Source organism: Oncorhynchus kisutch, linkage group LG15 (assembly GCF_002021735.2).
Source record: "Oncorhynchus kisutch isolate 150728-3 linkage group LG15, Okis_V2, whole genome shotgun sequence".
Classification (NCBI taxonomy): Eukaryota; Metazoa; Chordata; class Actinopteri; order Salmoniformes; family Salmonidae; genus Oncorhynchus; species Oncorhynchus kisutch.
The window spans coordinates 65,686,068-65,698,215 of NC_034188.2; the positions used below are offsets into that span (position 1 = coordinate 65,686,068).

At 40.9% G+C, this 12,148-nt stretch overlaps 2 protein-coding genes across 2 annotated transcripts in view; both read right to left on the reverse strand.

Annotated features, from left to right (window-relative positions):
- The window catches only part of LOC109905713 (nucleoredoxin), an 85,040-nt gene extending 79,323 nt beyond the window's left edge, over positions 1–5,717 (reverse strand). Inside the window, exon 1 of the mRNA XM_020503248.2 lies at positions 5,215–5,717. Coding sequence (XP_020358837.2) covers positions 5,215–5,523 — 309 coding nt within the window. The 5' untranslated portion in view covers positions 5,524–5,717. The remainder of the gene's footprint in view (positions 1–5,214) is intronic.
- Positions 5,718–6,354: 637 nt separating this feature from the next.
- Positions 6,355–11,995, reverse strand: LOC109905715 (thioredoxin domain-containing protein 17). The gene is made up of 4 exons (XM_020503250.2): positions 11,415–11,995; positions 10,660–10,741; positions 7,259–7,334; positions 6,355–6,939 (listed from the first exon to the last, which is right to left on the reverse strand). The coding sequence occupies exons 1-4, from the start codon at positions 11,557–11,559 to the stop codon at positions 6,871–6,873; spliced, it is 372 nt and encodes a 123-aa protein (XP_020358839.2). The 5' UTR covers positions 11,560–11,995; the 3' UTR covers positions 6,355–6,870.
- Between the last annotated feature and the right edge of the window lie 153 nt (positions 11,996–12,148).

Genomic DNA, 12,148 nt, shown 5'->3' on the forward strand with positions numbered 1-12,148 from the left:
AGAACATTTCTCCAAAAAGTACCATCTTTGTGCAGTTGCAAACCGTAGTCTGGCTTCTTATGGTGGTTTTGGAGCAGTGGCTTCTTCCTTGATGAGCGGCCTTTCAGGTTATGTCAATATAGGACTCGTTTTACTGTGGATATAGATACTTTTTTCCTCCAGCATCTTCACAAGGTCCTTTCCAAGCTGTTTAAAGGCACAGTCAACTTAGTGTATGTACATTTCTGGCCCACTGGAATTGTGAAACAGTGAAATAATCTGTCTAAACAATTGTTGGAAAAATGACTTGTAGATATATAGATATCCTAACCGACTTGCCAAAACTATAGTTTGTTAACAAGAGTTTTGTGGAGTGGTTGAAAAACAAGTTTTAATGACTCCAACCTAAGTGTATGTAAACTTCCGACTTCAACTGTACATGGAAAGCAAGAAATAGCCAGCTCATGTAGACACAGCTGATATATATAGATATATATATACACATATACACAGTATATCACAAAAGTGAGTACACCCCTCACATTTTTGTAAATATGAGTATATCTTTTCACGTGACAACACTGAAGAAATGACACTTTGCTACAATGTAAAGTAGTGAGTGTACAGCTTGTATAACAGTGTCCCCTCAAAATAATAACAGCTGTCCCCTCAAAATAACTCAACACATAGCCATTAATGTCTAAACTGCTGGCAACAAAAGTGAGTACACCCCTAAGTGAAAATGTCAAAATTGGGCCTAAAGTGTCAATATTTTGTGTGGCCACCATCATTTTCCAGCACTGCCTTAACCCTCTTGGGCATGGAGTTCACCAGAGCTTCATAGGTTGCCACTGGAGTCCTCTTCCACTCCTCCATGATGACATCACGGAGCTGGTGGATGTTAGAGACCTTGCACTCGTCCACCTTCCGTTTGAGGATGCCCCACAGATGCTCAATAGGGTTTAGGTCTGGAGACATGCTTGGCCAGTCCATCACCTTTACCCACAGCTTCTTTAGCAAGGCAGTGGTCGTCTTGGAGGTGTGTTTGGGGTTGTTATCATGTTGGAATACTGTCCTGCGGCCCAGTCTCTGAAGGGAGTGGATCATGCTCTGCTTCAGTATGTCACAGTACATGTTGGCATTCATGGTTCCCTCAATGAACTGCAGCAATGCTGTAAGCACTCATACGTCTATTTCCCAAAGACGACCTCTGGATATGACACTAAGCACGTGCACTCAACTTCTTTGGTCGACCATGGCGAGGCCTGTTGAGTGGAACCTGTCCAGTTAAGCCGCTGTATGGTCTTGGCCACCGTGCTGCAGCTCAGGTTCAGGGTCTTGGCAATCTTCTTATAGCCCAGGCCATCTTTATGTAGAGCAACAATTCTTTTTTTCAGATCCTCAGAGAGTTCTTTGCCATGAGGTGCCATGTTGAACTTCCAGTGACCAGTCAGTATGAGGGAGTGTGCGAGCAATGACACCAAATTTAACACACCCGCTCCCCATTCACACCTGAGACCTTGTAACACTAACGAGTCACATGACACCGGGGAGGGAAAATGGCTAATTGGGCCCAATTTGTACATTTTCACTTAGGGGTGTACTCACTTTTGTTGCCAGCGGTTTAGACATTAATGGCTGTGTGTTGAGTTATTGAGGGGACAGCAAATTTACACTGTTATACAAGCTGTACACTCACTACTTTACATTGTAGCAAAGTGTCATTACTTCAGTGTTGTCACATGAAAAGATATACTCATATTTACAAAAATGTGAGGGGTGTACTCACTTTTGTGATGTACTGTATATGTGTATCTCCTCTGAAGCAAAGCTTCTCTTGTCAGGTACCAGGAGCTTCATATACCTGTCCTGGTGATAAAACCACATCTGTGAATCAGACAAAGCCTGAGACTACATAGCCAACCCACAAGACTGCAAAGCTATCTGATGCGTTATACAACCTATCTACAGGAACAGAAGAACACATTCACATCAATGCACACACGTGCCAAAATAATAATTCTGAAGGGGGAAATGTATAGGCCACATGAAAGCCTTAAGTAAACCCTAAACATGTACATGTCTTAGGACATGTCAGAAGGCTATGGTAGTGTGACCTACATCTGACTGCTCACTGAAACATGAATTCTCTCTTCAGTATAAAAACAGAGCGGACAGAGCTGGTCAGTTAAACCACTAAGACACACTCATTCAGGCCCCTGCTGTTCTGAAGATCACAATTACTCTGCAATTAATACTGGTGACACTGTCAGAGTTAAATGCAAAATTGAACACTACTCTCAAGTAACCTTAGCCAAGTCGTGGCCGCACTCAAATTTTGAACAATGGCAATGTTAATGCTGCAGAATATTTTCCACCAGCAGCATTCAGAACACAGTAATGCTGCCCTGTGGAGATATGCTCCTCCCAGACCGGCCCAAGACAACCCCATCCCTCCTTCTCTGCCTCCATCCCTCTGTCATTCCCCCCTTCACGCCTGGACTGCATAATGAAGTGTAACACAAACCATCACCAACAATCTGCATCACATTAGATGGGCCTTGATTCAATCGAAATCATGTTGCACGAAGGGTTAGCGTTCTACAGGAAAATACTGGACTAAGGAAATTCACAAAGAGTTCATAAAATATACAGCACGCTATTTGATGACTATGGGGAAAGGTTGGGTGGTGTGGAGCCAAGAGGGCAAGGCTCATTTAAAAAGGTCCTGTGTGCCCTTACTGTTGAAAGAGAATCATCCTAAATGTCTGCATTTCATTGAAGAGGTGGTCAAATGTAATTACTTGCCAGTATGTGGATAAATACATGACAAAACATTCACATTGTAAAAAATATCATTCCACTGGCACAGAGTATATGCAGAAGTATTCTTACAGAAAATCTCCTGCAAATCCCTTTTACTAGCCTGGTGTGGCAATGTAAAGACACACAGAAGATGGCTATATATACTCTTAATTCAAAGAGAATCTTTCCAAATGAAAGAGTTTCCCTGGCATCTTAGGACAATGAAATTATCACTGTCCAACTAAAAGCCAGCCTGCTTCATCACAATCTTCTGCTCCCATTATTTTAAAGAGATATAAAATACCATTTCTAAATTTTCAAGCCAGGAAATCATACCATACCATTTATATATCCTTAAAATAATGGGAGCAGAGATGGTGATGAAGGAGGCTGGCTTTTAGTTGGACAGTGATCATTTCTTTGTCCTAAGATGCCAGGGAAACTCTTTCATTTGGAAAGATTCTCTTTGAACCAGGAAATCATACCATACCGTTTCTACCGATCCTGTGAGGCCTAGAGACATGATCATGTCTTTACCAGGCGTTACTGGGTATAATGTCCTGTACTGCCAACAGGGTAGCAGCAGCAGGGCACTGAGAATGGCGCAGCTCCGTTCTCTGCAGACAATTAGATTTATATTCACAGTACCTCGGCTCGCTCCCTCTACCCTTCTCTCCCTCACGATTACAATGTACACATATATTATATCCGCCCACCTGGATATTATTCTTTATAGCATATACATTATGTGCATGCAGCTGCAAGCAGAGACACATCGGCTAGCCGAGAGTCTCAGTGGGATTAATTGTAATTTGTTATTGAGAATCATCATTTGTTTTTAAGACAGGCATGCTGACGTATGTAGGAAACTAGAGTTGCAGAGGACCCAAAATAGATCCTGAACCTGCAGCATGATGCAGGTATCATCTAGGTATAATTTATTTCTAATCCTGAAACCATTGCTTTACCCATAAATGTACATGATACAAAACACACTGACATCGACTTAAATATTTTAAAGTCTTTTTCACAACATGCTATTTGTACATTTATTGAATCCATGTCTAGAAAATAAAATACAGATTCAAGATAGTGTGGTAATCATATTTACAATATAGGCCTAGATTAATTATATGGGATTTGTCAAACTGCACACACACATCTTGACAAATTGTGATATATTAGCGACATGTAGTTGTGTGCAAGGCAAAATAATAAATAAATAAATGGACAGGGTACATAGAAAAGATGTAGCAATTTTCTGTGAAAGAGGAGCTTAAATCATCATAACATCTATAGGCTAAACATCTGTTTTTGAAACCTTTACATTAAACCCATATGAAAGAGATGGACAGATAATAGGATTAAAAGGACTAGATGTGACACCTACAGGTATATTTATAGGACATTTGTTTAAATCTGTTCTCCTTTTTCAAACATATGGGTGTTTTCAAATAGCTGTGTAATGTGTAGGCCTATTATGAGATGTTGACTTCTGGATCCTAAATAATGGCCCTACAATTAAATAATTACATCGAACAAAATCCTAACAACCAAAGAGTAGGCCATTGTCTCGAGTTTCACATATTTTAATAACACTGATCTTTAAAAATACATTTGACTTTTTTACAATAACTCTTTTAAGCATCGATAATTTCACCCGGGCTATAGTAAACCTTAGATATATTATATAGAGAAAAAAAAAACATTTTTACTATATTTAGATCAATATTTATATAGCATTGTCACTATTTCTAATGGCCTATAATAATTAAAGTTTCTCAAGATTGTTTTGTAAATGTTTTGTAAATTATCCTGCCCCTAAAATGTTGTTTTTTTCTCCCCCCAATGTAATTTGTTACCGGAGTGTTTGAATTAAAAAGGTTTCTACAAATTCCACTATGAATAACAATGCATTGTAGATATCAGCATATCTTCCCACTTTCTGCGTGTGTGTGACATTTTATTATTTCAATATGGATATTTAGGCTATAGATAATCTGTGACACATAGCACTGCAGTGCACAATAGATAGGCTATATGATATATTCAATGCAAACAATGGAACCTGGAAGAAATACAGTGGGCCTTCTGTATAAACCGTAATCTATATACATAACATAAGAGACAGTGACAAATTAATCTACCTACTGAGAAAAAAATAGTTCAGCTGGCAACATTAAAAACAAAATATGTTAGACCCTGTATAAACTTTTGGTTCCACAGTCAGTTATTACCAATGACCCACATGAAAGCATACACCTGTGCACTGTAAGGTAGGCCTATATAAAATTGGGCCAAGCATGTTGTTTATTTAAATAAGGGTTTATTGGCCAAATGACCAGGGTAGCCTAAATATATGGGTGTCACATTTTTTTTTTTAAATCAGGGTGCAATTCCAGGTTCACATTTGTATTAGTCAGTGCTTACCTTTTTGTGTCTATCTTTGAAAGGCAATGCCGGCCATTGCATCTCCTGTAAAAAGTCTTGCCAATGTTTCTGGTCCTGATCAGATGAGACGAAGACGATTTCCAATTTGTCTTTATGTTCAGATGATTTTTTGAACTTGCTATAAAACTCACACAGACTGGCGTTGAACTGCTTACAGGGACCGTTTAAACTGCAGCCGAAGTAGAGCCCGACCAGGGACAGCTTGCTGCCCAGCGCCTGTACATCCACCTCGGCTTTCTCGCTGTTGACGAGCCGCTCCCCGAGTAGATTCACCAGTAACTCCGACATGCTGCTCGAGTCCTTGAAACAGACCCTAATATATTCCGTTCTCTTACCAATACTGCAGAAAAAGAAAACCAACACGCCCTCGTCCTCCAATTTAGCTTCCTTGGAGAGAGCCCCAATTCGTTATATAGCCTATGGTCAAATGTGTGCACAACTACAGATATCATCCACTCAGCTCAGTCGCTCCAATGTGTGGTGTGCAGGAATGCGCTCCAATTATACTCATAGAAGTGGTTGCACTCTTCACGTCAAAGCAAGAAAGCAACTCTTTCATGACACCTAGTTATAAAATGGCGATATTGCATGTCTATAATATTCTTGATGTATGTATGTATGTATGTATGTGTGTGTGTGTGTGTGTGTATGTTTATATATATATATATAGATAAAATCTGACCACCTTTGTTTGGTCTTGTATTGAATAGCATTACTTGATCAAGTTCACTATTAGTTGATCAAGTTCAAAGACTGATTGTTGTTAGCATTGAGCATGTTTTGGCCTACATGGTACACACATGGCATGTTTGGCCTGTGTACATTAAACTCGAATGACAGAACTAGGGCTAGGTTACTTTCTTCTTCATGAGCCGGTTTCCAAAGACAACATGGCCTATTATTACATGTGCCAATTATATTATAATATTATAATTTCACATTAAAAAAAGTTTTAAATATCAAGATAAAACGCGAACCTAAATGTTTATTATAAGACACATTAGGCCTAATGTCTAGTTAAATAAAATGATTTTAGACAGGCTGAGGGTGCCACCTAGCGTCTCACAAAGTGAACTGCACTATAGACAAACCATTTTACACACACACACACATTTTACATACAATTGTTTTCATCCAACCATCATTTATTTCATTTGACTAAGTTCTACACAACAACACGCCAATCACAGTATAACAGGTAATGTTTCAGTTGATATCTTCACTATAAAGATTTCTGCTATAAGTAAGAATAATCAATTCATCTGGTACATCACATACTAGGAGTAGGCTGCCTACCACTTAGGGGTATCTAATATATTTGTCAAAAGTGGGCTGTTATTATAACTCTTCTATTTAATTTACTACATTAAACATCAAGTTATAAAAGCAGTCAACTATCTCTACCAAGGCCTCTGGTTATGTTATAGTTGCTTTTTATTTCCATGTAAGAATAGCAACACATTCACTGATTAACACGCCTCGCAGGGAGAGGAGTGTGTATTTGAATTTCAAAGAAACAATAATTTCTGTTCAATCTAGTGTAGTGAAAAGGTGCCTGGGCTGGGGCTGGATCTCAGGAAAAAGACAGGACAGTGGGAAATGGAAGATGACCCAGTGCAGGGCGAGTGTGGTCCTCTAGTCCTCGGTGAACATCATCCTCACCAGGTCAGCTTTGAAGCACTCCTCTTCAACCAGCTTCTGAGGCTGAATTAGATGATGGGGGAAAAGAAAAGAAACATAACTTAGCATATTTTGGTAACACTTTCCCTGAAGCTATATTTTATATAGAATTTATCAAGTGTATAAATGGTTAATAACAACCTCGCCAATGTGTTGTAACAGTTTAAAGTTTTTTACAGACTATCTATAAAAAAAAAAACATTCAATGCTTTTAGGAGCCTTTGAGTGTTGCCACAAAATCCAAAGAAAACCCTAAATTGATGAGAGAAATTCTCCTTTGAAAAGGCAATTTGCTAATCGATCACTATACTAGAAATTATTTTCTTTGTGATCTTATGCTCACCGTGCCATATCGGATCAGAGTGGGAACTCCACTGAGCTTCAGAGTCTTCTTGAACTTATTATTGGGATCCTTCCAACTGGTCGAAGATGAAAAGGTCAATTAAGCAAAATACATATGTCAGACATTTAGGTCAAATGTATAATTTTGTGCATTGTGTGTGTATATATATATATATATATATATATATATATATATATATATATATATATATATATATATATATATATACACACACACTGAACAAAAATATAAAAACGCAACCATTTCAATGATTTTACTGAGTTACAGTTCATATAAGGAAATCAGTCAATTGAAATAAATCTATAAATTTCACATCACTGGGAATATAGATATGCATCTGTTGGTCACAGATACTTTTGAAAAAGGTAGGTGCGCGGATCAGAAAATCAGTCAGTATCTGGTATTGGCGGGAACTGGAAAACGCTGTCGTACACGTCTATCCGGAGTATCCCAAACATACTCAATGGGTGACATGTCTGGTGAATATGCAGGCCATGGAAGAACATTATCAGCTTCCAGGAATTGTGTACAGAACAGATCCTTGCGACATTGGGCAATAAATGATTATGCTGAAACATGAGGTGATGGCGGTGGATGAATGGCACGACAATGGGCCTCAGGATCTCGTCACGGTATCGCTGTGCATTCAAAGTGCCCTTGATAAAATCCAATTGTGTTCTTTGTCCGTAGCTTATGCCTGCCCATACCATAACCCCACTGCTACCAAATGCGCCGAAAACAACAGGTGTAGACCTTACAGTGAAATGCTTACTTATACAAGCCCTTAACCAACAATTCAGTTTTAAGAAAAATACCTATAAAAAAAAGAAAGATAAGTAACAAATAATTAAAGAGCAGCTGTCAAATAACAATAGTGAGGCTTATATACAGGGGGTACCGGTACAGAGTCAATGTGGAGGCTATATACAGGGGGTACCGGTAGAGTCAATGTGGATGCTATATACAGGGGGTACCGGTACAGAGTCAATGTGGAGGCTATATACAGGGGGTACCGGTAGAGTCAATGTGGAGGCTATATACAGGGGGTACCGGTACAGAGTCAATGTGGAGGCTATATACAGGGGGTACCGGTAGAGTCAATGTGGAGGCTATATACAGGGGGTACCGGTACAGAGTCAATGTGGAGGCTATATACAGGGGGTACCGGTAGAGTCAATGTGGATGCTATATACAGGGGGTACCGGTACAGAGTCAATGTGGAGGCTATATACAGGGGGTACCGGTAGAGTCAATGTGGAGGCTATATACAGGGGGTACCGGTACAGAGTCAATGTGGAGGCTATATACAGGGGGTACCGGTAGAGTCAATGTGGATGCTATATACAGGGGGTACCGGTACAGAGTCAATGTGCAGGGGCACCGGTTAGTCCAGGTGACGGAGGTAATATGTACATGTAGGTAGAGTTATTAAAGTGACTATGCATAAATAATAACAGAGAGTAGCAGCAGTGTAAAGGGGGGGGGGGGTGCAAATAGTCTGGGTAGCCATTTGATGAGATGTTCAGGAGTCTTATGGTTTGGGGGTAGAAGCTGTTTAGAAGCCTCTTGGATCTAGACTTGACGCTCCGGTACCACTTGCCGTGCGGTAGCAGAGAGGACAGTCTATGACTAGGGTGGCTGGAGTCTGACTATTTTTAGAGGTATAGAGGTCCTGGATGGTAGGAAGCTTGGCCCCAGTGATGTACTGGGCCGTACGCACTAACCTTTGTAGTGCCTTGCGGTTGGAGGCTGAGCAGTTGCCATACCAGGCAGTGATGCAACCTGTCAGGATGCTCTCAATGGTGAAGCTGTAGAATCTTCTGAGGACCCATGCCAAATATTTTCCGTCTCCTGAGGGAGAATAGGTTTTGTTGTGCGCTCTTCACAACAGTCTTGGTGTGCTTGGACCATGTTAGTTTGTTGGTGATGTGGACACCAAGGAACTTGAAGCTCTCAACCTGCTCCACTACAGCCCATTGATAAGAATGAGGGTGTGCTGTCCTCCTTTTCCTGTTGTCCACAATGATCTCCTTTGTCTTGATCACATTGAGGGAGAGGTTGTCCTTGCACCACACGGTCAGGTCTCTGACCTCCTCCCTATAGGCTGTCTTGTTGTTGTCGGTAATCAGGCCTGTCACTGTTGTGTCATCGGAAAACGTAATGATGGTGTTGGAGTCGTGCACGGCCGTGCAGTCATGAGTAAACAGGGAGTACAGGAGGGGACTGAGCACGCACCCCTGAGGGGCCCCTGTGTTGAGGATCAGTGTGGCGGTTGTGTTGTTACCTACCCTTAACACCTGGGGGCGGCCCATCAGGAAGTACAGGATCCAGTTGCAGAGGGAGGTGTTTAGTCACAGGGTCCTTAGCTTAATGATGAGCTTTGTGGGCACTATGGTGTTGAACGCTGAGCTGTAGTCAATGAATAGCATTCTCACATAGGTGTTCCTTTTGTCCAGGTGTGAAAGGGCAGTGCGGAGTGCAGTAGCGATTGCATCATCTATGGATCTGTTGGGGCGGTACGCAAATTGGAGTGGGTCCAGGGTTTCTGGGATAATGGTGTTGATGTAACCCATGACCAGCCTTTCAAAGCAATTCATGGCTACAGACGTGAGTGCTACGGGTCGGTAGTCATTTAGGCAGGCATGTTACCTTAGTGTTCTTGGGCACAGGGACCATGGGGCACTCTGTTCACAATGTTGACATCAGCAAACCGCTGGCCCACACAATGCCATACACGTGGTCTGCGGTTGTGAGGCCAGTTGAATGTACTGCAAAAATTCTCTAAAGCAATGTTGGAGGCGGCTTATGGTTAAAAGATAACATTCAATTCTCTGGCAACAGCTCTGGTGGACATTCCTGGAGTCAGCATGCCAATTTCACACTCCCTCAAAACTTGAGACATCTGTGGCATTGTGTTGTGTGTCAAATTGCACATTTTAGAGTGGCCTTTTATTGTCCCAAGCACAAGGTGCACCTGTGTAATGATCATGGTGTTTAATCAGTTCCTTGATATGCCACACCTGTCAGGAGACAGATTATCTTGGCAAAGGAGAAATGCTCAATAACAAGGATGTAAACAAAATTGGAGAGAAATACACTTTTTGTGCTTATGGAACATTTCTGGGATCTTTTATTTCAGTAATGAAACATTACATTGTGTTTATATTTTTGTTCAGTGTATTTTGCTCAATTCAAATATGCTGCCTGAGAGAGCCAACAAATCGTGATGTTACAACTTGCACAATTTATCTAAGATTTTCATAACTACTGGCTGCATTTGCGGGTATGAAAAACACTTATTTTCTATTGCCTGTTGATAGCACAGCATTATCATTCTCCTATCATCACCAGTGAATATGAAGAAAAAGTTGAGTACATACTATGGCCTCTCTCCAACCTGACAGTAGATGAAGACAGAGCCCTCGGGAAGGTGGGACATCTCTCCTCTAACAACTGGCTCAGCTGGAGGGGAAGGAGCAGAACAAAGCTGGCAAATCTGTGTGGCTTTGATTTATGCAAGCAATAAACCACACAACAGCTATAACTTCCTAAAATAATGCAGAAAATAGAGCATAAGACAAGCATCCCCAGTAAACACATTACAGAGAATAGAGCATAAGACGAGCATCCCCAGTAAACACATTACAGAGAATAGAGCATAAGACGAGCATCCCCAGTAAACACATTACAGAGAATAGAGCATAAGACGAGCATCCCCAGTAAACACATTACAGAGAATAGAGCATAAGACGAGCATCCCCAGTAAACACATTACAGAGAATAGAGCATAAGACGAGCATCCCCAGTAAACACATTACAGAGAATAGAGCATAAGACGAGCATCCCCAGTAAACACATTACAGAGAATAGAGCATAAGACGAGCATCCCCAGTAAACACATTACAGAGAATAGAGCATAAGACGAGCATCCCCAGTAAACACATTACAGAGAATAGAGCATAAGACGAGCATCCCCAGTAAACACATTACAGAGAATAGTTGGCTTGGCTACAATGAATTGCCGACCATAATGCAGCAGAGACTGACGCATTATGGCAGACAGCTGGAAAAGAAAGCCAACTGCTATACGTGTAAAGTACAAATCAATACAGCAATAAAATAATAACTATAATACCTTCCACACAATCTGGACACCAGCTCATCCCTTGAGCGTCTTTATCACCAGAGAAATATGCGAATATGTCCTTTCCTTTTCGCTCAGACACTGCTTTGCAGAATTCATCATAACCATGGACCTTTACTTCTTCGTAATGAGACATGATGAAATAGAATAAGTAGCAGTATTATCAATTATCGTAGGCAAAGCAAGCAGGTATGAATCGTTTCACGCAAGAATAAAAACGAGTTGGACTATGATCGCTTCTAAAATACTACGACCAGAGAGGAAGAAGTAAAGAGAGAGGCCCAACTCGGCGGAAAATCTGTCTCCGTCCAGCAGGTGGTGTTTTGTGTGTTTTTTCGCCCACCAAGCAAGGAGTTTTTGTTTGGAGGTCAATGAGAGTTTCGAATTTGGTCAACAACAAAAATAAATGGCTTACTTTAGGTTTATTTGATTGATTGTAAGTTTCGTAATGTTTGGGTTGTTACGACTGTACTGATATAAGTAGGACACATGACATCGCCTCATCTTTGATTAAAAACACTTTATACCGTAGTAATCTCGAGATGGCTATGCATATTCATGATATGAGGCTTGTAGCGTAGCATTTCTCCATTGAATACAGACGGTTAACGTCAACAACCCTCATCGACTACAATATGCGATATCCACCAATCCAAAGAAAGGATAGGCGGGAGCTAGACAAGCCCGCCTTGCCGCGTTGTGGACAACGACTCCCATTGTTAGGG

Coding starts and splice junctions, on each gene's coding strand:
- LOC109905715 (XM_020503250.2), bottom strand. CDS start 11,559: ATGTCTCATTACGAAGAAGTAAAGGTCCATGGTTATGATGAATTCTGC. Junction 7,335..10,659: donor CAGGTTGGAGAGAGGCCATA/GTATGTACTCAA, acceptor ATCTTCGACCAG/TTGGAAGGATCCCAATAATA. Junction 6,940..7,258: donor CTCTGATCCGATATGGCACG/GTGAGCATAAGA, acceptor CATCTAATTCAG/CCTCAGAAGCTGGTTGAAGA.